Genomic DNA, 26,983 nt, shown 5'->3' on the forward strand with positions numbered 1-26,983 from the left:
GAAATTATTATTTTTCAAACAGTAAAATGATTTCTAAACGTTTGCAGGTTTTCCACTTAAAAGAGATGGCAATCCCCTTATGGAACATTATTTACCCCATGAACATCTAAGCCAGTGGTTCTCAACCTGTGGGTCGGGACCCCATTTGGGGTCAAAGGACCATTTCACGGGGGTCGCCAAACAACGCAGTCCGCCATTTTCCCCCCTTTTCCTTAGCTGTGCTACTCCCTTTTATTCTATTGGCTTTTGAAAGCCAGTAGGAATTGTCCAGGCTGTCTCTGCCCTGCTGAGCCCACCAAAAGTCCCATTCTGCAAACGGTGCTGCACCAGTTGAGTAGTCCTCAACTTACGACCGGTTGAGTAGTCTTCGACTTACGACCGGTTGGGGGTCGCGGCATTAAAAAGGTTGAGAACCACTGATCTAAGCTGATTACAAAGACTTGATCCCTCGATCTGAGAAAGCACAAGAAGCCTAAACACAGACATCCTGAGATTCCCCATCAACGGGTCTCGTTTTCTCTTTCTGTTGAGAGTTTTTTGTTCATCTCATGTCTGAATGTGTTCTTGTTGCTATTTTTTTTTTCAGTTTCTTAAGCATTCTGGCACATATCGAATGCATCAGATTGAAAGATGCTGGGCTAATTCAAGATTGTTCCTTACCCAAATGAAGAACCTTTGCAAAAAAGACTAGGATGTTCTGTAAATGAGGATGGAGCCAGGATTTTACATGTCACCAACTTGACCAATGATGAGAAATAATAGTGAGTCTTCAGCAACATCTGTAGAGAAAGGTTTCTATCTCGTCTTTGGACATAAGGGAATGAGAGGACCTCTTGTTTTCCAAACGTAAGACATCTTCCAATGGATCCATGGGATATTGGAGTTAGGCCAACCAGCAAGGCATGGCTTCCTCTTTGCAGACATCAAGTTAACTTGAGTGATCTTGAGATCATCAACGTCTCAGATAAAACTGGTGAATGGACTCTAAACTCTGGTCAAAATATGGCATTCCATCCAAATTAGGGGAAGGAATAGCTATAGCTAGCTTTGATCTGATTTTATTTTAAATTGGTCAAAATGAATGAAGGCCTACAGTAGACGGTAGGTCCTGGTTAAACTTTGGCTGGTCAAAAAAAAAAAAAAAAAAAAACCAAGCTAGAGTAGACTGACAATCTGTAGATGGGAGACTGCCAGAACATCCCATGGATGTCTGACAGTCTGAAAAGTTTGGGTGGATAGGTGGGAACTCTTTCTGGGCAAGATAGCTGCAAATAAGCTTCATGCTATTGTCAAGGAGACTACATGGACATGACTTTGAGGCAACGGGGGGGGGGGGGAAGAGTCCAGATGCCCTCTACTGTTCAGTTACAATCTGCGCAACCGACAAAATTCTTTCGCCGTAAAGTGGAAAGGGGGGAGGGAATGATAAAATACATTGAGAAAAGGGGTGAAGAATTTCAAGGCAAAAATCTGAACATTATTAACTGGAAAAAGACTAAAAAAAACAAACCCACACATTCTTCCAGTTTCTAACTTCTCAGTTCCTGAAATGTAGTCCAGTGTATCCAGGAGTTCTGATGCAACTGTTCAGGTGTCCTTCTGAAGACCCAAGAAAGAACAACAACAGCTGTTCAGACTCCTTGGATATGCAGATATTGAGATTAAACCCTGAAAGCATTATATAGAGGATTCTCTGGTTTCCTCCAGCCTCCTCCAGTATATGAAGAGAAGAAAGAAGATGATTAAGAGACACCTACTTCAGCAGAAGATCAGGGGCTGTCTCAGCTTATGAACTTGGCTAAGGTCTTCTTAAGATGTCATTATTTTTAGAGACGAGGAATATTAAGACATGTTCCTGAATCTCTTTCACACTGTAGAAGTCACCCATTGAGACTTTTCTAATCCCCTTTTATAAAAGGGTTTACAAGCCAGGTCTTTATTCCACTGCACACCATGGATGGATGGATGGATGGAAGGAAGGAGCAATAGCACTTAGACTTATATACTGCTTCACAGTGCATTACAGCCCTCTTTAAGCAATTTACAGAATCAGCCTGTTGTCCTCAACAATCTGGGTCCTCAGTTTACTGACCTCGGAAGGATGGAAGGCTGAGTCAATCTTGAGCCAGTCAGGACTGAACTCTAGGCTGTGGGCAGAGTTTGGGAGGGAGAGGAAGGAAGGAAGGAAGGAAGGAAGGAAGGAAGGAAGGAAGGAAGGAAGGAAGGAAGGAAGGAAGGAAGGAAGGAAGGAAGGAAGGAAGAAGCAATCGCGCTAGCAATAGCCCTTAGACTTATATACTGCTTCACAGTGCTTTACGGCCCTCTCTAAGAAGTTTACAGAGTCAGCCTCTTGCCCCCAACAATTTTGGTCCTCATTTTACTGACCTCAGAAGGATGGAAGGCTGAATCAACCTTGCGTCAATTAAAAAAAATAAATAAATTGCTTGAACATATTGCTTTTTTTTTTTTGTAGGAAGTTCTGAAATGAATTAAAAGATGATTAGAAAAGGGCTAGGATTTTGCATGCCTCCAGTGCCTAGGATATACCGTATATGCCGGCGTATAAGGCGACTTCCACGAGCGCTAAAATCGGCGCCAAAGACGGGGGTCGTCTTATACGCCGAGTTGTCTTATACGCCAGAAATACTGGTAGTTTCCGGCGTATAAGACGACGTTCTAGGAATGTGACTCGGCAATAAAGACGGGGGTCGTCTTATACGCCGGGTCGCCTTGTACGCCGGCATATACGGTAGTACTGATTTTTAAAACATTGTTTCTTGTAATGCTCATTATTTTATTGTTTTGATGTTAGGAAGCAGAGAGACTGCCAATATTGCAAAGGCCTGGGCACAGATAAAAGGGAGAGAAGTGGGTCTTCACAACCATCTTGGTTGTAATCCTGATCAATTCCAGCTAACCAAACGCCCCTCTTTTTAGCCAACACAAAACCCTCTTCGGAGCTCTCTACAGGAGTTTCTTGAAAGCTATTGCTGTAGCATCATGAAAAAAAACGAACAAACGCATGAAAAACAGAAACCAGCAAGGACTACATTTTTAGGAAGTTTGTTTATATCCAAAGGACATTTTTTTTTCTGTATTGAGGATGTCAAGCCCCCATTTTAAAAAGACCATAAAAATAAACTTAAAAGCCTTAAGGCAGAGGTGTCCAATCTTGGCAACTTTAAAACCTGTGGAATTGGGAATTCTGGGAATTGAAGTCCACAGGTCTGAAAGATAGCAAGGTTGGACACCTCTGCCCCTAGCTTAAATCGTCCGACTGTTCCCTTTTCCCAATTTATTTTCAAACCTCTCTCCGTGAAGAGAAGCTGTTTTTTTTACAGCCATAAACAAATCAATTATTCTTTCAGAGCGTATCCCCACAAGCAAAGTCAACATCGAAGGCCAAGCTGTCCCATTTTAAAACTTTTGAGACGTTCCACACCGCAGAAGAACTGATACTTCAAAATGCCCATTCCTAAAATTAGCCTCAAGGTCCTTAAAGCGCATACAAAATGCCCTCGAAATGTGCCAAATAAAATGGGGAGGAAACGGATTAGCTGCAAGGAAAAATAAAGCTGTCATTAATGCTTGAATGAAAACGCCAAAAGAAGAGCATGTCCAAGCAGGTTTTGTTAAAAAATGAATAAGGCACCTATCACCATTTATTTCATTCTCGGCATAAATATCTACATATATACTTTCACAATAAGAAAGCAAAACACAGTTACATGTGCGTATATTTACAGGAATAATACTATGCCCAAAACAAAACAGTAAAGCGAGGTTAAGACACAACTTGTTTCGGTGGCCTCTGAATTGTTTATAAAAATTCTTAACAGCTGGACATTCCAGGTTCAGACCTAGAGGGAAATATGTAACCCACCCCATTAAAGTCTGCAGGACTTCAGTGCAACTAACCACCATCAAAATGAGATTTTTGCAAACCACATCAACTCTTGGGAGTCAGCTCTTCCAACAAAATCAGGGTTTAATTTAAGACGAATGCCTTAAAAAGATGACCGCAAAGACCTTTATTCGTCATAGTTCCTCAGCGGGCTAGCAACCAGAAAAGTAAGGACTGAATGCACTTTAGACCAAGTTGTAACACAATCCCAATTTTACTCCGCTGGTAAGTAAGCCCCTTTTCCTTTCATATTCCAGCTTAGGGGAATTAAGAAATAAAATTCAACTTGAAGGCAACTTCGTTCCCCATTGTTAGACTTCTGTGTGCACAACCTAAAAGTTCATTTTCAACAGCTGCTTTGCTAACTTTATGGAGAGCTGCAGAAGCAACTTTGCAAACTCACGGTGCCCAAATTGCACATATACACCTGTTTCACACAAAACAGATCTTCTCCAGTTCTTTGACTGAAGGGGTTCAAAGATGGGGCAAAGGCCATTCTCAACAGCAGCTTAAAATCAGGTGCAAACAGCCCCCCTCCCACTTATCTTCACATGCCTTTTGAGTGTTTAGAAAGAAAAATCTGAAATTAAAACAGACACGCACAAAACAAAATAGCTTAATAAACTTCACAGTGTATTATCTTTAAGGCGAGGAAGGCTTGGTTCACACATCACACTAAAGTTGGGTTTAGTGTTAAGCTTTGCAGGGAAGCAGGAAGATGGCAGAGCTAAGAATTGGGATCCTGAATGCTCTTCGTCCTCTGAAGGATCATAGGATTCAAATCAAGGTTAATTTCATTTGATGAGACAATGGGCTAATTGTGAATTTCCGTGGGCAAGATGGTTTCAAACTAAGATTAGTCAATTTCAAGTTGTGTCAATTTCAAGCCCTGGGCTAATTTGCCACTTGATTTAACTGAGCAGAGTTTACTTTAAATTAGGACCACTGGCTCAAATGTAATGCCAAAGTACTTTCTGTATACAAAGAAATACAACATTTTTGATCAGCCAGAGGACAATTGAGTGTGAAGACTGAATCCTAGCCCTGACTTTGCCCCAGCTTTATGTGTGAACCAGATCAGTCTGGGACAACAAGTAAACTAACATTATTTAACAACAGTGCTGACATTTCCCCAAAACAGTTTGCAGTTTTGCTGCTAGAAAAGGAGGCACTTAAGATTTCCACCCTGTGGTCTTGAAGCGATTAAAACGTTGAAAACATTTTGTTTACCGATATTATGCAGCAGTTTTAAGATGATTTAAAAACGCACGACAACTGGAGAGAGGAGAAAGCCATTTTATGCCCCAATCCCAATCATTTTTGCTTAAAAATAAAACGCAATTATTCTCATGAAACATACCTCTGAAACACAGTGTTTACGGCTACAGTCAATGGCAAATATGGCTGCTTTAATTTCAAACAAGGCAAATGTCAAGATCTCTATTTCTGGGTGACGAATCTACCCATCTCCAACTGGTAACACTGATGTACTGGACGTTTGCAACCCATCATATATATTTGCATGCATTGTAAATTAAAGCAGCCTTTAAATGAGTCCACATCAGAGGCGTTCCAGCTTCCTTCACGTTTGTTTCAGGTCTGCAGATATCAAAGCATTAGAGTCCTACAAGACAAGTACTAATTTTGCCATCTTGGAAAACAGAAAATCCTTGTTATGGCAAGAAAAAGCATCTTGATGAGAACTTGGCTGCCCTGTGGAAGAGATTCAGGAGATTCCCAACCTCCGAACAAACGCTAGGAGAAGTATGCAGCTAGGATAACTCCAAGGATAACAATCAAGAGAGTGACACAAATTAGCATGAACATCAGTTTCTGCAAAGAGAGGGGAAACTAGGGTTAGCGCATCCTCAAATAGTGACACACAGATGTATAAAAACCACAGAGGCGAGATGTGAATTAACAGAATAACAGAGTTGGATGGAATCCCTGGAGGTCTTCTAGTCCAACCCCCTGCTCAGGCAGAAAACTCTATATCATTTCGGACAAATGGTTGTCCAATTTCTTCTTAAAAACCTCCAGTGTTGGAGCACTCACAACTTCTGGAGGCAAGCTGTTCCACTGATTAATTGTTCTCATTGTCAGGAAGTTTCTCCTTAGTTCTAGGTTGCTTCTCTCCTTGATTACTTTCCATCCGTTGCTTCAGGGGCTTTGGAGAATAGCTTGACTCCCTCTTCTTTGTGGCAACCCTTGAGATATTGGAAGACTGCTATCATGTCCCCCCTCATCCTTCTTTTCATTAAACTGGACATACCCAATTCTTGCAACCGTTCTTCATATATTTTGGCCTCCAGTCCCCTAATCATCTTTGTTGCTCTTCTCCGCACTCTTTCCATTTTAGGATTTTCATCATAACAATACAGAGGCAAGCAATTTCAAGCAAGGAGGAAAGAGGTAGCCAACTGATCTAAAGAGTCAACTTCTCCCCAAAAGATCTGCTGAAATCCATCTAACATGCCTAGATCAGGAGGGGATTACAGATGGCAATCTTAATCCTCAATCTCCCTTCATCCCATCCTCTTCTATAAATTGATGAAAAACTATTTGTAAAATCCCAAACTTCCATCTTCCTACTAGCCTCCCCCCCCCCCAAAAAAAACCCCGGGCCCTAGGGAAGCAGAGCAAAATCAACTGGATTTTAAGCCCAAGAAATATTGGAATGCAAACCAAAATACTTAGAGCAATTAGCCACTGGAGGTCTAAGACCCCGTGCAAATTCTGCTTTTTTGGTCTCAGAGCAAAGGCTAGGAAGAAAACAAGCGTACATGCAACATTGCAGCAAAAACACGGATTACAGGTTTAGAAAAAAAGGTTAACAGGTAAGGCCAGCTAGTCACCATTAGTACTTACTAGAGGTAGAGAGACAGTTGCTCACGGGCAGTTAGCTAAGCATCACGGCACCCCAACAGCCAAGCCAATTATTAGAGCCAGTAGAGCTAACAGCACCAGCACAATAATGAGAATAATCCATTTTTTCTGCCAAAGGAAAACAAGGCAATTCTTTCGGTTAAGGTGTTGGGTTTTTTTTTAGTTCTAAATGGAAATTGAATCAGTTGTCAACAGGCAGAGAGGAACTCGGATACAGCAGCTGGACCTCAACATTAGTAAGCATTCGTTGACTTACAACCATTTGTTTAGTGACTGTTCAACATTACAACAGCACTGGGGGAAAAAAGAGAGATTTACGACCGGTCCTTGAATTTAGGACCATTGCCGCATCTCCACATTCAGCTGATCAAAAGTTGGGCACTTGGCAACTGGCGCCTCTATTTAAGATAATTGCATCGTCCTGGGCTCCTGTGATCACTATCTGTGACTTTCCCAGCTGGCTCCCGACAAGGGAAGTCAATGGGGGAAGCTGGATTCGCTTAACGACTGCACGATTCACTTAATAATTGTAGGGATTTGCTTAATAACTGGGGCCGAAAGGGCATCAAATCAGGCATGGCTCCACTTCTTAACAACTGCCATGCTTGGCAAGGCTTAGCCATGCTGACTCCCCATTTTGGTTGTAAGTCCAGAACTCTCGGTAACCATTGGAAGGACTGTGGCACGGGAAGGACTGCGTGGTTTGCCAGACAACACACAACATTAAAAAAAAAAAAGGTCCGGAAACAACGGATCAAGGTTTGCCCACGGGAAGACTTACTCTACGCGCTTTACTTTGGTATTTGACAGCCTTCTTCGTCTCCTCCTTGGCGTGTTCTACATAGTCCACTGCGTTCATCACGTTCTTTTCGATGCTGTTGACCATTTCACCCTTTGAGGGGGAAAGCCAGACACACACAACAACAAAGAGCAGAATTTGGCAATTAATGTCACCAATGAAGGAGAATTATTTGCAGTTCAGGGTTAAAATGAGGGGTCCTTGGCGCTCTCTTGAGCTTGATTGTTTTCTTGAAGACGTTTCATCACCCTAACTAGGTCACATCATCAATGCTAACACTAATCAGCTAGGATTAACACTGATGCTGTTACTTAGTTGGGGTCATGAAACGTCTGCAAGAAAACAAGCAAATTCAGAGAGCACCCAGGACCCCTCAGTAAGGTCCCCTTCTGGAATCCTCTCAACAGCAACAGAATTGAGATGACACCCATTCAAACCAAGTCAAGGATGGGATGATTACGTGAGGATGACCAACGGTTGTGATGGCATTCCCAGAAACAAAGACGGAAATGTTATGTAGAGGTGAGAGACAGGCAAAGATCGTGTGCAGAAAACTGCCCCCCCAACGCTTGTGTCTTCTCTGCATCTATCCCCCCCCCTCACATCACCATAGTGATGTGGAAGTATGCAGGTCTGTGTGACCTTGGCCAGTCTCGCAAACAACAAGATGTGATTGCCAACTATTCCCTGTTTATGGCCTCTGGCTTTTTTACTCTCGAGGATTGGTAAAGGATTTTAGCCAATGAAATGCTATTGTCATGCAGTAACTTTTGCTCTTTGTAAAACTCTATAAAAACAATAAAATGCTGTGTGTTAGCAGCCATTTCTTTGCACCCTTCAATGACTGAGCACTGATTACTACAGTGTTAGGCTGGCTTTATTTTTTTCATTTGAAGGTGGGACGTTTAACTGGGGAACGCCAGGAAATCCCACCAACAAGCAAAAGGAGAGTAAACACAGAAAGCTGGATTACAAAGATGAGATTTATTTTATTTTGTAGAGCCTGTTCAGGACAGACCTTCTAATAGGGAATGGGAGGCCACACGTCTTCAAAAGTTGCCAAGGTTGGAGAAAAAATTAAAAACGGTCTACATAGATCCCCACCTGCAGGAACTAAAATGAAGCCCATTCCAGCCAACAGTACTGAAATCTACCTCTATTAAAATGCCGGTCTATGCCATTAATGTGGGTTTGATGAAGCAATTTGGTGAATGGCGTGGGAAAAGATGGACATATTACAGAAGAGAGTTTTACCTGGCTCGTTCTATCCATCAGCAGACATAATCAGCAGCAATAAACAGCAAAATGTTTAAAAAGTTTGTTACAACATTCCCTTCTAGGCCTTTTTCAAGAAAGGAACTTAAAAGTGTCAGCTCATGAAAATTCAGAGAGCAGGGTGACTTAGTTACGAAAACTAATTTCATCCTGTGGTAAGGATGAAAAACATTCATAAGCACATGGGATAATTTAGATAATGTTTGAAGGAAAGCCTTCTGAGAAAAGAGAATTTGAAACTAATCTTAACACTCCCATAATGGTTCCCCAAGAAATAGTCATAGCCACGAGCACCCAAGAAATGTTTTCAAACCAGAAAATACTATTTAGAATTTTTATTTGATTTACTGCCCCCTAATGCATATGAAACGGGGGAAAAACATCAAAAGAAGAAAGGTGACACTCATTTTCCTGATGGGCTGGATTTTCATGGAAACTCCTCTCCAATAATTGCATAATTATTAACATTATACAAAGACCTACCTGCCGCAGGAAACACCATTCAGTTACTTGGCTCTTGGCAGTTTATATTGAAAACATGAAATGGGCATTACCAAATAAACAGAACCAAAATAAAAATTAAACACACCCAATAATTAACAAGAACAGGGTTTTGTTTTTTTTTAAATGATGCTTTAGCAAAACCAGGCAATGAAACAAACAAATCACACTCACTGTCTTTGATTTCTAGATACCCCACCACTCTTACCCTGATAAGCCACATATAATGACTATTCTTCCCATATTCAGTTATGAGAGACAGGAGGACTCAACGGCGGGCAAATCAGATAAATGAATGGATTGATGGGTACAGACAGAGTAAGAGAGAGAGAGATAAGACAGAGAAATAAGATATAGATGTATAGATAGACAGGACTCAATTGAGGGCAAATCAGATGGATGGATGGATGGATGGATGGATGGATGGATGGATGGATGGACAGATAGATAAAGACACACAGAGAGAGATGAGACAAAGAGATCAGATATAGATATAGAGATAGATAGATAGATAGATAGATAGATAGATAGATAGATAGATAGATAGATAGACAGACAGACAGATAGGACTCAACTGTGGGCAAATCAGATAGCTAAATAGATGGATGGATGGATGGATGGATGGATGGATAGATAGATAGATAGATATGGAGATTGATTGATTGACAGAGAGAGAGACAGACAGATAAGATTATAGGTAGAATTGTTTTGCATCAATGTTTCACAATAACACATGTCATAAATGTGATAGGCACACCGTGTACATGATTCAAAGTCTTTTACTAAAATTACCAGTTATTATTGTTTCCTACTGAATGCACAACAGGGAAGAGTGCCAGACCAGTATATCCTATTTTATATGTGATCTCCATGGCTACTAAGCTGGTCGATTTGCTTAGAACTGGGATTCTACCCTCTTAGAAGGCCATTTCCTACGTGGCGAGGCCAAGCTTTTAACAACAAGAGTTATTATTCCAGCACTCTCCCGCCTACAAAGTACCATCCACGTTATACCATGGGATCTACAGACTCACCTGAACCTCCACGAGCATCGCCATGTCCATAAACATTTCATGCAACTCCTGTATGCTCGATTCCAGTTTTATAATATCTTTATGACGTGACTCAATTTCATCAAGGGCTGCTCTGGTCAGCTTGGTGTCCAAAATTATCTTTGTGGTGTCAGAGGAAGGAACAGACACGAAATAAGTACACTTATTGATTTTCGTTTGATAGAAAACAGAATTTGTAGATCTTTGGATTTTAATTCAATTTGTTTGTATTGCTCAAAGTTCCCTTAAACCAGGGGTCACCAACCCCCGGTCTGTGGACCGATACTGGGCTGCGGCCTGCCAGCAACCAGTCTGCACAAACAAGGAAAGCCCCATCCGTGGGACGCAGGCAGCACACAAAACCACGCCCCCTCTGGTCCACGGAAAAACCTCTCTCCACGGAACCGGTCCCTGGTGCCCAAAAGGTTGGGATCCTCTGCTTTAGACCCAAAAGATAAAAATCTATGTTGAAGCCAGCAAATGCAGATTTGAAATACGTACGTCTGAAGTGAAAATGGACAGATTGCCGCTTTCCAACATGTCTTCCAGTTCTTCATCTGTGGTGGTTTTTCCAGCTAGGGAAAAATGACAAGAGACCGTGTTCTTGCAAGATACGTCATCATCCCCCTTTCCCTTGCATTATATTTTTTGCTAGAACGCATTTTTAAGATGGGGCAGGTTCTTCAGAGTAGGAAAAAAATTAGCAAGGAAGGATCGCTCACTTATTTCCAACTGACGCCGTATCTGGTCTTTCGTGCGCTCCCGGAAGACGGTTTGAGTTCCGTTATACATCGTCATAACATCCACAAACTTCCGGGTCAACACTGAATGCTGGAAAGGGGGATATGCCAAGGGATTTTGCACAAGTTAGTTTGAGAATTCTCTTTTATAGTGAAGGGCTTTACAGACATTACTAAAATTGATAGATGCAGGATTGCAAATGTTTATTGAAAGGAGGCATCTAATGGGTAGAAGGAATGACCTTGAGGAATAGAATAGAGTAGAGTAGAGTAGAGTAGAGTAGAGTAGAGTAGAGTAGAGTAGAGTAGAGTAGAGTAGAATAGAATAACTTTATTGTCACTTTAAATGTGGCTTACAAACACTTATATGTGCTTAGAGCTCAAAGCATTGTTAGAGACCCCACACCACCACTTCATGGCCTGTTTCTGTTCCTCCCCTCTGGGAGGAGGTTTAGAAGTATTTATAGCAAAACTGCTATACATTTAAATGTACACTAACTGGCATACATTAAAATGAAATTTTGTTGCATACAGCTCTCAAAGGGTCACCACCCCCAATATACACTACATAAATATGACCAATTTTTTTTTGCATATACCCACATACCCACATATATTCTATGCCACAGAGAAACAACACAATCTAGTTCGGATGTATACATGAATCTGGCGAGAAAAACGAATCTTGCGAGTTTACCCGACGGATGTCATATAGGGAACAAAGCTGTTACAGAATCTAGCAGTTTTGCTATAAATACTTCTAAACCTCCTCCCAGAGGGGAGGAACAGAAACAGGCCATGAAGTGGCGGTGTGGGGTCTCTAACAATGCTTTGAGCTCTAAGCACATATAAGTGTTTGTAAGCCACATCCTGAATAACGGGAAGCAAGCTTCCTATAATCTTCTCAGCTGTCCTTACCACTCTCTATATGGACCTTCTATCTAAGGCTCTGCTACCACTGAACCAGACAGGGATGCAGTTTGTTAAAACATTCTCAATCGTGCCTCTGTTAAAAGTGGCCAGGACAGAAGAAAGGAAGAAAGGACAGAACAGAAGAAAGAGCCACTACCAAGACAACAGTTGGATGAAAAAACATTCAGTCCAGGGCAGAAACGTAATCTGAGAAAGTGTCTCACACATGACCCCTGCTTGTTCATGAAGATAAAGAGAGGGAGGGAAGAACATCTAAACCTGCAAAATCCTGTTACTATATCTTTATGTTAGGCCTCAAACCCAAGAATGACACGTGGTGATTCTTCCAAGTTGATGTTTCCAAATCTATAGAGTATTGTGCCAAACTAAAGCATTCTAACTATCTACATCAAGCACACACTATTAGGGAGTGTTTGTCTTCACCCTCTTTCTCTAACACATAATATCCAGGATGAGTTACCGCTAATTCTTCCTGGGAATCCAGGCTACATGCCATCAGTGTTTTTATTTTGTGTCTGTCTATCTGTCTGCCTGCCTACCTATCTCATTTATATAAGTGCCTTTCATCACCCACTCTAGTTTTTAATCTTCCCCGTAACAATAGGTCACACTAAGAATGAGGGCCTACAGCCAACAAGGCTTCTTGTTTAGACAATTCAGCAAGTCAGCTGATTGCTTTTTAACAAGAGCCTAGACACCCTTTTCAACTGGACACTGTGGAAAAGGAAGAAACAAAAATGTCTCACAATGCCCTTCCTCACGGGAAGATAAGCAAATTCACAGCTTGCGATTGTTTTCTGCATCCTTCTCTTTGAAACCAAGCCAAAAAAAAGGCAAGTCACGAGTTTTCCTTTCTTCTCCCAAGGAATTTATAAACGATGCCCTTTCCCCCACCTAGGTCTCCCTCAGCTTGGCCAAGGTTTGCCAAGACTGACCTTCATCTGCTACATTTACCTGTGATTTTCGTATCCGGACATCTGCTGAAGTTCGGTTAATGTTCTCCTCTCGAGCTAAATTTTGTTCCATGGCTGTAAAACAGACAAAACCATTTCAGAGATGATAGTCATTACCATATATACATACATACATGCATACATACATAATATGAGCCAGCTGTGTGCATAGCAGCCAAAAAAAGCTAACACAATCCTGGGTTGTATAAACAGAGGCATAGAATCAAGATCACACAAAGTATTAGTACCGCTTTATAAAACCCTAGTAAGGCCACACCTGGAATACTGCAGCCAATTTTGGTCACCATGTCACAAAAAAGATGTGGAGAGTTTGGAAAAAATTCAGAGAAGAGCAACTAAGATGATCCAAGGCCTGGAGGCTAAAACATACGAAGAACGGCTGCGGGACTTGGGTTTGGCTAGTCTAAAGAAAAGAAGAAATAGGGGAGACATGATAGCAGCGTTCCAGTATTTGAGGGGCTGCCACAAGGCAGAGGGGGGCAGGTTGTTCACCAGAGCACCAGAGGGCAAGACGAGAAACGATGGTTGGAAACTGATCCAAGGACAGAAGCAACCAGGAATTAAGGAGAAGCTTCCTGACAGTGAGGACAATTAACCAGTGGAACAGCTTGCCTCCAGAAATGGTGGGCGCTCCATCACTGGAGATTTTCAAAAAGAGGCTGTATAGTTACTTGTCGGAGACTGTATAGGTTCTCCTGCTTGAGCAGGGGGCTGGACTAGAAGACCTCCAAGGTCCCTTCCAGCTCTATTCTATTCTATTCTATTCTATTCTATTCTATTCTATTCTATTCTATTCTATTCCATTCTATTCTATATTCTTCATTCCTCTGTTCTATTCTATTCTATTCTATTCTATTCTTTCATATTCCCTATTCTATTTTATTCTATTCTATTCCATATTCTTCATTCCTCTGCTCTATTCTATTCTATTCTATTCTATTCTATTCTATTCTATTCTATTCTATTCTATTCTATTCTCTCATCTTAAAGTTGCCAAGACTGAGAAACACTGCATTAGATTAAATATAAAAGCAAATACATTTTAGGGGTCAGAGCCTAAATAACTTGCCTGAGCTTAGAAGATAAGCAGGTCTGGTCCTGGTTAATAATGGAATGGGAGAGTGCTAGCCAATAGCACAGCTAGACTATCTTTTTTTTTTTTAAAAAAAATCCAGAATACAACAACTATGCTGTTGGCAAAAAGGATGTCTATATGAAGTCACCAGGACCCCAGACATACTTGAAAATTTATATTTTGGTAAACGGTGAACTTATCCTCCCAATTAGTCGCTCAATTACACACAAATTAACAGATAGTCTTGCATTAATAAGGACAATTAAGATTTTTCCAACTTTCACACGGTACAAATGCATACAATGCCCTCCACGGAACAATTATACACAACTGTAGCAAAGATCTTTTTTTCTGGCACCTTCATAAAAATTTCTATACAGTGTATGTTTCACTGCTTCAGAGTTTTTAATTTTACTCACAGTTAGGGTATACTTACACTTCAATTTAGCACGGACTATATTTGCTGTTTTTCTGATTTCTTTGTTCAGTTCTTCGAGTTCTTCCTTGGTTTCTTTAATAAAAGGAGAAATGGGAACTCAGCACAATAGATAATGCTCCCCAAACAAACATTGCACATGTGGATGTCCATCTCCTCCTGAACATGCAATGATGTTCTCATATAGGATCCTGGAATTGGGGAATCTCAGAACTAGGATGGTCAACATCCGGAGTCAAGAGTCTACACAAGAATCTGGTCAACGTTAAATTGATGCTAGATAAGTCAATGGAATTCGAGAGGTGTTAGACCATTTGTGGGAACGTATCAACTCTAGGCTGATGGCTCTCTTGACTCCTCCCCCAGACTCTGTCTGTCCTTCCCCTATACGTGTCACCCAAGCTCTTAGCAGGCTGCTTTTCATGGGTGAAGAACAAAGGATGACCCTGCATAGTTAAAGACACCCAAATCTTGTTCCATGTCTCACGTTCAGTTCTGATCTCATTTTCCTTCTGCTGTTGAAAGACAAAGATTCCGAAGTTCTAAAGTTGCGCCCCGGTCAACAAATTAACTTTGGACGCTGCCTTTATAAACTGCTTGAACTCCTACATGGGTTTCATAATGGTCTTCTGGAACTCTCGACACCAAAACGACAAATCAAAGAAAGGATCTCCACCCACCAGCTCTTGCAACTCACAAAAAAAACCTGTTTCCTTTTTCCTGTCCAAAATAATTCAGCTCTATCTCCCAGCACTCTTCAACTAGCGTTCACAAGAAGCATCCTCTATACTCCAGCCACTGATCAGCTGACCAAAAGCAAGAATTTACAGGCAAGGCTATCTCTTAAGTATCACATATCTTGAAACAGCACTGCAATTTTTTTTGTTATTCTTTGATTAATATTAGAGAGCCAGTTCGGTCAAGTGGTTAAGGCAGGGGTAGGCAACCTTGGCTCTTTTATGACTGGTGGACTTCAACTCCCAGAATTCCTGAGCCAGCATGGCTCAGCTTGGAAACCTCTCCCTTTCCCCTCAGCATGCCTGGCTCAGGAATTCTGGGAGTTGAAGTCCACGAGTCATGAAGGGGCCACGGTTGCCTACCTCTGGATTAAGGCAACCAGGCTAGAAAACAGGAAACCATGAGTTCTAGTCTTGCCTTAGGCACAGAAACCAACTGGGAGATTTTGGACCAATCACCAGGAAACTGTGAGTTCTAGTCCCATCTTAGGCACGAAAGCTGGGTGGATGGCTTTGGGCCAATCACCACGGATGTTGTGAGTTCTAGTCCTGCCTTAGTCATGAAAGCCAGCTGGGCGACCTTGGGCCAGTCCCTCTCTCTCAGCTGAACCCAGGGTTGTTGTTAGGGGGAAAATAAGAGGAGGAAGGCACGTTGGATATGTTCACCACCTTGAGTTATTTGTGAAAAATAATAAAGGGGGGGAATACAAATAAATAGATAAATAAAATATTCCCAATATTGTAGATCCCTCTAGTGAGCCAGTAATGAATCCAGCAGCACAGATTCCCAGTGTTTTGACTTTCCCCTCTGTTCTTAGGGTGAAAATATAAAGAGGAAACATTTGAACTTGCGATCCTTACGCACTCCTTCAAAATTTGGAAGTGCTTTATCTGTGGTAATTACGATTTTAATTTATTATGCAGGAGAATGACAGCAATGCTCTTACACTTAAAAAACCCCACAAACATCCATTTTAACATTGAAACTGGGGTGTTTTTTTAAAAATAATAATAATAATAAAACTATGCTTGTCCCTTCACAACCCTCAGTCAAACAGCCGTACCAAGCACGGCTGGCGTGGCTCTGGAGACCTCTGTATACTGTATTTAGCTCATTCTATACATGAGTCTAAGAGCAGAGCGCTAAAATTAGCTCACAATTATGAATGCTAAAGAAAAGAAGTGGATTTTTAAAGGCTCGGGCTAATGGGATACAGTCTTGGTACACCGCCTTTTAATTCCTCCTAATGTGAGGAAGAATATTTTGTTGGAAGTAAGATTTAGGGATTTTAATGGAACATTCAAAGCTGAACACTTTTCACATGCGCTGTCTCCGACGTATTCTCGGCATCACCTGGCATGACAAAGTCCCAAATAGCGCAGTCCTCGAATGTGCTGGAATTTCCAGCACAGTGGTTTTCAACCTGTGGGTCGGGACCCCATTTGGGGTCGAACGACCATTTCACGGGGGTCGCCAAACAACGCAGTCCGCCATTTTCCCCCCCCTTTTCCTTAGCTGTGCTACTTCCTTTTATTCTATTGGCTTTTGAAAGCCAATAGAATAGACTCTCTTGAATAGAGTCTAATTCTATTGGCTTTCAAAAGCCAATAGGAATTGTCCAGGCTGTCTCTGCCCTGCTGAGCCCACCAAAAGTCCCATTCTGCAAACGGTGCTGCACCAGTTGAGTAGTCCTCGACTTACGACCGGTTGAGTAGTCCTCGACTTACGACCGGTTGAGGGTCGCGGCATTAAAAAGGTTGAGAACCACTGATCTAGCATGTATACATTATTGAAGCAGCGATGTCTACGCTGGCTTGGGCATGCCGTGAGAATGGCAGATGGTCAGATTCCGAAAGATCTTCTGTACGGAGAACTAGTGCAAGGAAAGCGCCCCAGAGGGAGACCTGAGCTGCGATATAAGGCAGCAAGAGGGGTCCTAAAGGCCTTGAGGATGGACATTAACAGCTGGGAATCCTTGACCTCTGATCGTTCAGCCTGGAGGCTAAAGACACAGCATGGCCTTCTCCAATTCGAAGAGACACTTGTGCGGCAGGCTGAGTCAAAGAGGCAGTCCCGGAACCAGCGAAATCTGGGGGCTGGACAGGGGACAGATTGTATCTGCCCTCAGTGTGGAAGGGACTGCCATTCTCAAATTGGCCTTTTCAGCCACACCAGATGCTGCCTTAGGACCTCTTTCCAGAGCACGATACCATAGTCCAGTGGTGGCGAACCTATGTCATAGGTGCCAGAGGTGGCACTCAGAGCCCTCTCTGTGGGCACACACGCCGTCGCCCCAGTCCTAGGCCTTCAGCTGGGTTTTATAAAGCCTTTTTGCTTTAGGCCACCACCGTGTGCAAAAAAAAAAGGTTCAATCAGTCAATTTCAACTTCTCGCGGGAAAAAAAAATCTTGCAAAGTTGGAATTGATTGATTGAACTTTTTAGTCCCACCTAGTCTGCCGTTACCACTGCAGCCACGCCCACCCAATAGGCCACACCCACCCAATGGGCCACACCCACCCGGCACTCGACGATACATAAGTGGGTTTGGGGTTGCAGTTTGGACACTCAGTCTCTAAAACGTTCGCCATCACTGGTATAGTCTCTCGAGATTGAAGGATGCCAATGATGAATGGAACATTATTCTTCCATTCCATACCTGAGGTCTTTGAGTGGAATAGTGTAGAAATAGTTCACAACAATAGTTGATTGGGGGGGAGGGATTGAGTCTTTGGCCGTATACTCATCAGAGAGCCCCCGAAATATATAGGAAAGCCTCAATTTAATAGCCCAATTAAGAGAGTGGGTGTTGCTTACTCCCAATCGTCTGTTGAACGCACAGTATGTTACCCATGGTCATTTTATGTCACCGGTAGTGATTTTATGTCAAGGCAACAGAAGTTTCATCTGTTGCCTTGGATGCCTGTTGCATCGTGATCTGCTAAATTGTGATTTTGCTGCTTTTCCAAACATCCTTTGCTGATTTTTTTTTTTTTTTTTGACAATGGGATACCCTCTGGATGCTTTGCACCACCATATGAATATGGTATGAACAGTCAGGTAGCAGGAGTAGGAACTGCCAAGAAATAAACAGGACTACAAAGCCAACAGAATTGAGCCCCAGCAGCAAAATAAACATACAGTCTACAGTAAAATTATGGCATTAAAAATTATGAATTCTTTTTTTTTTTAGATGCTAGCTCTAATAGATGCTATAAGCCACTCGCTGTGACTTTCCATGCAACCTGGAGGTTTTTAAGATGTGGGTTTTTTTAAAAAAAAAAATACATAAGCCTAAGACTTAAAATCAGGCTTGTCAGATGCTATATTTTTTCTTTCCTGCTCTATGGAGTAGAGAGCTGGTCTCTGAGAGAAGGCTACCTGAAGAGACTAGAAGCATTTGAAATGTGGATTTACAGGCGGCTGTTACGCATAAGCTGGGTTGACAAAATCAGAAATGAGGAGGGGATAAGCCGCCTGGGAAAGCCAAGGGAAATCATCAAAACAATTAAAAAAATGTAAGCTAGAATATTTCGGACACGTGATGCGACACCCAGAAAAATACGGCATGCTCCATTTAATCCTCCAGGGAAAGATGGAAGGCCAACGAGGTCCAGGCAGAAGAAGAACATCGTGGCTTCAAAATGTAAGGGACTAGTTTGGACAAAACTCGGCAGCACTTTTTCGTGCAGCTGCTGATAAAAACGGGATCGCCAACGTGATCGCCAACGTCCGATAAGGGATATGACACAAGAAGAACAAAATAAATGGAAGTTTTTAAGAGGAGATTGGACAGCCATTTGTCTGGAATGGTTTACGGTCTCCTGCTTGAGCAGGGGGTTGGACTAGAAGACCTCTGAGGTCCCTACCAACTCTGTCATTCTGTAGTTCTGTACCCTGAATGGCCACACTTAAAAAGGCGCAGAGATGGAAAAACTTACTGTCTTTTGGGTGCGTGGCCGAGAGGATAACGCTGTGTTTCTTCCTCACTTCTTCTACAACATCTGAGATTTTGGAGATATACTTCCTAACTTCCTCGACCTTGGGAAGAGCAGGAAAAGGCATCAACAGGAAGCAGGTTTAAATCACTGACTCTTAGCGCTCTAGAGAGTAGGTGGCATCCAAGCAGACTCAATTCATCAATCAATAATAAATACAGATAGTCTCTCGACTTGCAACAGTTCATTTTGTGACTGTTCAAAGTTACAACGGCAAGTTGTACTAAGTGACTTAGGACCATTTTTCACACTTACGACCATCCCAGCATCCCCACAGGCCACGTGATCAAAATCCAGATGCCTGGCAACTGGCTCTTATTTATGACGGTTTGCAGCATCCCGGGGGTCACGCGATCCCCTTTCGTTAAGCAAAGTCGCCCGATTCACTTCCCATCAACGGGACTAACTTAACTACTGCAGTGATTCACTTCACAACAGCTGCAAGGAAGGGGCAAAGCTCATTTGACAAATGTCTCGTTTAACAACAGAAATTTTGGGGGTTCGAGGACTACCCGTAATGAACAAGATCCTGCATTAAGGTGGAGAAATGTTTGATGGCAACCCGGACGTGTCACAGACCGGAGCCGTTTCTTTGAGTAGATAAACATTGGGGACCATCCCTAAAGCATGGGAAGCCATGTGTGACCCTTCTTTGGCACCCACAAAGGGATTACAAAACTCAGGGGAGTCCTGCAGAACACCACTGAGTTTAGTTTCTGCTGCTTGAAAGTCTGTAGTTCTCTGGGCAAATCCACTATTTTTTCTGTTTTCTTGCGAAAAGTTACATGCTCTGAAACAACCAAATATTTTGGAGGCCAACTAAGACCTGGGGTCCCCCACTCCCGGTCTGTGGACCGGTACGGGCTTTGGCATGCCAGCAACCGGTTTGCACAAACAAGCAAAGCCTCATCCGTGGGATGCAGGCAGCATACAAAACCACGCATCCTCCGGTCCACGGAAAAACTTCTCTCCACGGAGCCGGTCCCTGGTGCCCAAAAGGAGTAGACATGAAATTGCAGGTAGTCCTGCAACTTCCATTTAGTGACCGTTCAGAGATACAATGGCCCTGGAAAAAGCAACTTAGGACTGGTTTTTTTTTTCACACTTACAGCCATCGCCGCATCCCTATGGTCACATGATCAAAATTCAGAGGCTTGTCAACTGACTCAAATTTATGATGGTTGCGTCCCGGGGTCATGTGATCCTCTTTTGTGAGCTTTTGACAAGCGAAGTCCATGGGGAAGCCAGATTGACTTGGCAACTGTGTCACTAACTTAACATCACTTTACAACAGGCAGGTGTAAAATGGGGGTAAAACCCACTTAACAACTGTCTTGCTTAGCAACAAAAATCAGGGGCTCAGTTGTGGTCATAGGTTGAGGACTACCTGCATTAAGGAAGTTGCTTCCAGCATAAATTTTTACCTGTAGGAAAAAGTCTTCCATATAATGGTCACTTTCAACGACAACTGTTGCTTCTCCATCTTCATTTTGAGTGTGCTAAAAAAAATTAGAAATATTTCACTGTGTGAGTAAGCCTTTTCAAAAGCTACAAGTACAGATTAGATGTGAAACCTGGCTCAAGAACAGCAACTATGAGAGGGACCTTGGAGTCCTAGTGGACGATCACTTGACTATGAGCCAGCCGTGTGCAGCGGCAGCCAAAAAAGCTAATACAATCCTGGGTTGTATAAATAGAGGCATAGAGTCAAGATCACGCAAAATATTAGTACCGCTTTATAAAAACCCTAGTGAGACCACACCTGGAATCCTGCAGCCAATTTTGGTCACCATATCACAAAAAAGATGTTGAGAGTTTAGAAAAAGTGCAGAGAAAAGCAATTAAGATGATTAAAGGCCTGGAGACTAAAACATATGAAGAACGGTTGCAGAATTTGAGTTTGGCTAGTCTAGAGAAAAAAAGGTCTAGGGGTGACATGATAGCAGTGTTCCAGTGCTGCCACAAAGAAGAGGGGGGTTCAACTTAATTCCCAAAGCACCTGAAGGCAGGACAAGAAACAATGGATGGAAACTGATCAAGGAGAGAAGCAATCTGGAATTAAGGAGAAGCTTCTTAATAGTGGGGACAATTGACCAGTGGAACAGCTTGCCTTATAGGTATTTAATCACTGGAAGTTTTTAAGAAGAGATTGGACCATCATTTGTCTGAAATGGTAGGGTCTCCTGCTTGAGCGGGGGGGGGGGTTGGACTAGAAGATCTCCAAGGTCCCTTCCAGCTCTATTCTAATTAATGATTCATAGTTATGGCTTGTAACACAAGGTAGCCTAGTAAAGAACAGAAGCTCAGATCAACCCAACCTTTTTTTCCTTTGCACTGATAGCTTGTTTGCCCAATAAAATTACCATATAATTGATGCCTTTTCCTGCTGTTCAAAGATTGGTGACAAAAATGTCATTCATGAGTTTGCTGCCCTTTGCGTCTTCTCATTCTTCTGACTCATTCATAAGACAAAGGAGCAGCTTTGCAAGCCAGGAACAGACACACAACGGAAATATTTGTGCACCAAAAACTTTCCTATGTGATCCTTGGAGAACAAATTATGCTTTTTTCCCCACCAATTATTGAAACCTTTCCTAGCTACTTAGCTAAAAGTTCAATCTGACGCAGGCCTTCTGGGAGATAAAACTCGCTAAAAGCAGCGGGATGCTTTCACAATTACACACCTTTAGGCTGCGTTCAACCTGTTCAGGATTTCACCCTGAGCTGGTCACGTTTGCTTTAGAAGAACATCAATTATAAGAAAAAGCTGCTCTAAACCCTAGCAAGTCGTCCCATCTTTCTCTATGATCCAAGAAAGTGAATATGAGATTATCTGTGGAGATAGAAGACCTCCAGGATCCCTTCCATCACTATTGTAATTCTAATTCTAATCTTACTCTACATTCTGTTTTATTCTATTCTTACTCTACATTCTATTCTATTCTAATTCTACATTCTATTCTATTCTATTCTTAGTCTACATTCTGTTCTGTTCTATTCTATCTTACTCTACATTCTGTTCTATTTTATTCTATTCTTACTCTACATTCTATTCTATTCCATTCCCCATTCTATTCTATTCTATTCTATTCTAGTCTATTCCATTCCATTCCATTCTCTATTCTATTCTATTCTCTGTTCTATCTATTCTATTCTCTGTTCTATTCTCTGTTCTATTCTATTCTATTCTATTCTATTCTATTCTATTATGTTACTCTAATTCTATTCTATTCTATGTTACTCTAATTCTATTCCATTCTATGTTACTCTAATTCTATTCTATTCTATGTTACTCTAATTCTATTCTATTCTATTCTATTCCATTCCATTCCCTATTCTATTCTATTCTATTCTATTCTATTCTATTCTATTCTATTCTATTCTATTCTATTCTATTCTATTCTATTCTATCCTATTCTATTCTATTCTATTCTGATCACTGTTATCCCGAAGGTGCTATGTCAAAAGGCAGATGGATTTCATTTTCCCTTAAACACATTTTGGTTCTCTTCCAAGAAGCTTCTTCAGTTCTTACTGAAGTCTTCAAAAAAAAACACAGTTTTCTTATTTTTCTCAGATATGTTCTTTTAAAGCAAAGGTGACCAGCTGGCCGCAAAATTCTGAACGTCGAATGAAGCCCAGGGTGTATAACTGTGGAATCAACGATAATAACCAGTTTTTCTTGTGTTTGAAGCTACTGAGGGTAAACAAAAGTCTCTTTCGTCCTAACACCTTCCCTTTCCTTTTAAAGCTTCTTTGTTGCCGCAGGAAGAGATAAGAATGAGAGGAAGGAAAAACATATCACAAGTGCACAGACACACTCAAATATCCAATTGTGACGATTACCAAAAAAAAAAAAAAAAAAGTCAGAGGAATACTGATGGTATTGTTCTTGCAAATTACCTTGGACAGCACAAAATGAAAGCAATGTAAACATTCCGACAAAACAGTTCTACTGCAAGCCGCTTATCACGCAAAAAAAAAAAAAGTTAAAATAATAATTTTAACGTTATGATTTCGGGCTATCTTTCTCGATAGCCCCACATTTCTGCAGAGGAGAATTTTTGTACTTATATAAAAGTTAAAAAGTCGAGGTTTCATGTCATTTATCTTATTTTACTACACCAAAAGGAGTTGCAAATGAGTGCTGTTTTTTTCTTTTTTCCCCTCCTACACTTTTCTCTTTTCTTTCTTTTCCTCCCGTTTTACCTTTATTTTTATTTTTATTTTTGGATAAAGAGCCGTGGTGGTGCAGTGTGAATGCAGTATGGCAAGGCTAATTCTGCCAACTCCCAGCAGTTCGATTGCCACCGGCTCAAGGTTGACTCAGCCTTCCATCCTTCCGAGGTCGGTAAAATGAGGACCCAGATTGTTGGGGGCAATAGGCTGACTCTGTAAACCACTTAGAGAGGGCTGTAAAGCACTGTGAAGCGGTATATAAGTCTAAGTGCTATTGGTAAGTGGGAAGGGAAGGGCTGTAGTGGTGCAGTGGTTAGAGTGCAGTATCGCAGGCTAACTCTGCCGACTGTCAACAGTTTGATCCTCACCGGCTCAAGGTCAACTCAGCCCTCCATCCTTCCGAGGTCGGTAAAATGAGGACCCAGGTTGTTGGGGGGCAAGAGGCTGACTGTAAAACTGCTTAGAGAGGGCTGTAAAGCACTGTGAAGTGGCATATAAGTCTAAGTGCTAGTGCTCTTTCCTTTCCTTTCCTTTCCTTTCCTTTCCTTTCCTCTCCTTTCCTTCCCTTCTCTTCCTACACAATGGCTACAATGCGGCATTGTAGGCTAACTCACTGCCCTCAGCCAGCAGTTCGATCCTGACGGGCTCAAGGTTGACTCAGCCTTCCATCCTTCCGAGGTCAGTAAAATGTTGGGGGGGGGGCAATAGGTTGACTCTGTAAACCGCTTAGAGAGGGCTGTAAATCACCGTGAAGCGGTCTATAAGTCTAAGGGCTATTGCTATTTTTCATGTTGATAAAATTTTGTTATGAGAATCTTTTTCTTCTCCTTGTTTTTTTAATGGAGAAACATTTCCTCCTTGCAAATGTTGGGAGTTATCTTTCACTCATTACTGCTTTGGAAAAGAAAAAAAAAATTATTTAATTTATATGCCCACCCAGCTCGGGGCACTTTGAAATGCACTATTGCTCAACCGCTCTGGAAATGCAGAGCTGAGCTTCCTTTCCTTTCTAGGAAAACAAACTAAGATGACAAACTGGGATCAGGTTAAAACTTTTCCCAGCCAGAAATTTATCTCAAAAAGGCACCCACTGGCAGACCAAATCCTTCAAGCAATTAGGTGGATTGCTATGGCAGCAACCTCTGAATTAATCACACGCTGCTGTTAGCATCAGTGATATCAGTAATAATAATAATAATAATAATAATAATAATAATAATAATAATAATAATATAAAGTTGAAAGGGACCTTGGAGATCATCTAGTCCAACCCCCTGCTCAGGCAGGAAACCTTATATCATTTCAGACAAATGGCTGTCCAGTCTCTTCTTAAAAACCTCCAGTGTTGGAGCATTCACCGCTTCTGGAGGCAGGTTGTTCCACTGGTTAATTGTTCTAATTGTCAGAAAATTTCTCCTTAGTTCCAGGTTGCTTCTCTTTGGTTAGTTTCCATCCGTTGCTTCTTGTCCTGCCTTCAGGCACTTTGGAGAATAGATTGACTCCCTCTTCTTTGGGGCATCCCCTGAGATATTGGAACCCCGCTCTCATGTCCCCCCTCGTCCTTCTCTTCATCAGTGAGGATGGCACTGCCTCAAAAATTGCCACACTGCTCCTAAGAAACATGGGGAATGCCTGAAAATCCTCAAAAAACCCACTACACAGAAACGTGGCTGTATCACATATAGATGCAGGCATTCAGATGTATGCACAAATGTATAACACAGACAGTCCTTGACTTACAACAATTCATTTAGTGACCGTTCAAAGTCACGTTGACACTGAATGGACTTATGACCATTTTTCACACTTATGACCCTTGCAGCATCTCAATGGTCACGTAATCAAAATTTGGACGCTCGGCAACTGATTCATATTTATGACGGTCGCAGTGTCCTGGGGTCATGTGATTCCCCCTTTTGCGACCTTCCGACAAGCATAGTCAATGGGGAAACTGGATTCACTTAACAGCCATGTTACTCAATTAACAACTGCAGTGATTCACTTAACAACGGTGGCAAGAAAGGTCGTAAAATGGGGCAAAATTGACTTAATAGTGTCTTGCTTAGCAACAGAAATTTTGGGCTCAATTGTGGTCATAGATTGAGGACTATCTGTATATACCTGCCTCTGTGTGGAAGCTGTAGCTTCAAATAAATATTCTTTCAAAGGCACAAGCTCTCCTTCTCTTTGAAGTGAACTCCAAGCAGGTAAGAAGGTTGAAATTGCAATTCAAATATTAATTAGCAATATGGACATATAAAATGCAGGGACAGACCAATATCTGCACCCCATTGATGCAAGATGCTTTCTCTAAAATAACACACAAGCATTGGTGCCCCTCTATCACATCCGAGGTTTTAAAACTGCTAATTCCCAGCAGTCTAACCCAGTTACTGAGAAGGCTTCAGGGTTTTTGGTTTTGAGTTGTTTGTTCACCCTGATTCTTTGTATCTTCCCCGCCAGTAGCAAAACAAAATGCAATGTTTTCAAAACACCCGGTTCACTTGACACAAACATTTTGCTGAAAGAATTGCCTGCAACCCTAACACAAACACTTGCATTTTATTAGGCAACTTTGTGTTTGAAAATAAAGCAAACAAAGGCTTTTCCATTACCAGCAGAAAACGAATGCTTTAAAAAAAAGAAGAAACACTTCATGTCAAAAATTTAGGCTCTTTTTAGGGAAAAGGGTTAACAAGAAGGGAAGATGATGGCCGAACTTAACCAGCATCCCTAATCTATGCCGGTAGAAAAGGCACCTCTAGCAAAATTCCTCAAAATTCCCCGGAATGTTTGCTCTGCCCAGCTGTTTTGTTTTGAACCAGAGGCTGCTCTGAGCTGGCTGCCCTGCGGATGACGAACGCCTTTGGGAGATAAATGCAAAAAGGCAGAAAGCTTCCCTGGAAGAAAAACACACCTGGGCTAGATAATGCAAAGCCACTCAGGGATGGGGATGGTCGGCATATAAATGTAACGTATAAATCAATGAGCGTAGAAAGCGGCTTTTTTTTCTAAAGGCGGGCGACTACCGTCCCCATCGTCCTGTCGTCTCCATCCTCTGGGAGCCGTCGCCCATCTCCTTTGCAGCGGGCGCCAGGTTGCAGCAGTGAGCGCCGTTCCTGGACCGGGGATGCTGCCGCGCATCCGTCAATTGGCCTCTCCCCCTCCCCTCTGGGGGGGGCTGTTCTTGCCCAGGGGTCACCCTCCCTCCGCCTCCGCCTCCTCAGCCTCTCACCGATGCCAGCTCAGCCAGACGGTCTCTCATCCTGGCGGGGCTCCTCCAGCCGGTCCTCCCCGGGCGTTTCTGCCGCTCTTTGCCCACCGCCGGCGGCTCTCGGTTCCGGGAGGCTCCAGCGGCGGCTCAACACGGCGACCGCCGCCTCCTCACTCGCTGATGCCAGGGCAACCACTGCCCCGGCCGCCGCCCACTGCGCAGGCGCAGGCGTCGCCTCCCCGTTATAAAAGCGAAGAACCCAGTGGCCTGAGGACCGAGGG

The 26,983-nt window shown here is 42.3% G+C and overlaps 1 protein-coding gene across 2 annotated transcripts; it reads right to left on the bottom strand.

Annotated features, from left to right (window-relative positions):
• Positions 1-3,627: 3,627 nt before the first annotated feature.
• On the bottom strand, positions 3,628-26,983 carry STX2 (syntaxin 2). 2 transcript variants are annotated; one of them, XM_039357338.1, is made up of 11 exons: positions 26,724-26,983; positions 20,734-20,808; positions 19,253-19,352; positions 14,576-14,650; positions 13,045-13,118; positions 11,140-11,248; positions 10,919-10,992; positions 10,400-10,537; positions 7,572-7,682; positions 6,773-6,898; positions 3,628-5,737 (listed from the first exon to the last, which is right to left on the bottom strand). In XM_039357338.1, the coding sequence occupies exons 1-10, from the start codon at positions 26,751-26,753 to the stop codon at positions 6,815-6,817; spliced, it is 870 nt and encodes a 289-aa protein (XP_039213272.1). In that variant the 5' UTR covers positions 26,754-26,983; the 3' UTR covers positions 3,628-5,737; positions 6,773-6,814. The 2 variants fall into 2 exon arrangements, with proteins under 2 accessions (XP_039213272.1, XP_039213273.1); XM_039357339.1 differs by lacking the exon at positions 6,773-6,898 and having other exon boundaries at positions 26,724-26,978.

Source organism: Crotalus tigris, unplaced genomic scaffold, assembly GCF_016545835.1.
Source record: "Crotalus tigris isolate CLP2741 ecotype Arizona unplaced genomic scaffold, ASM1654583v1 scf7180000018891.247784533:1973344, whole genome shotgun sequence".
NCBI classification, from domain to species: Eukaryota; Metazoa; Chordata; class Lepidosauria; order Squamata; family Viperidae; genus Crotalus; species Crotalus tigris.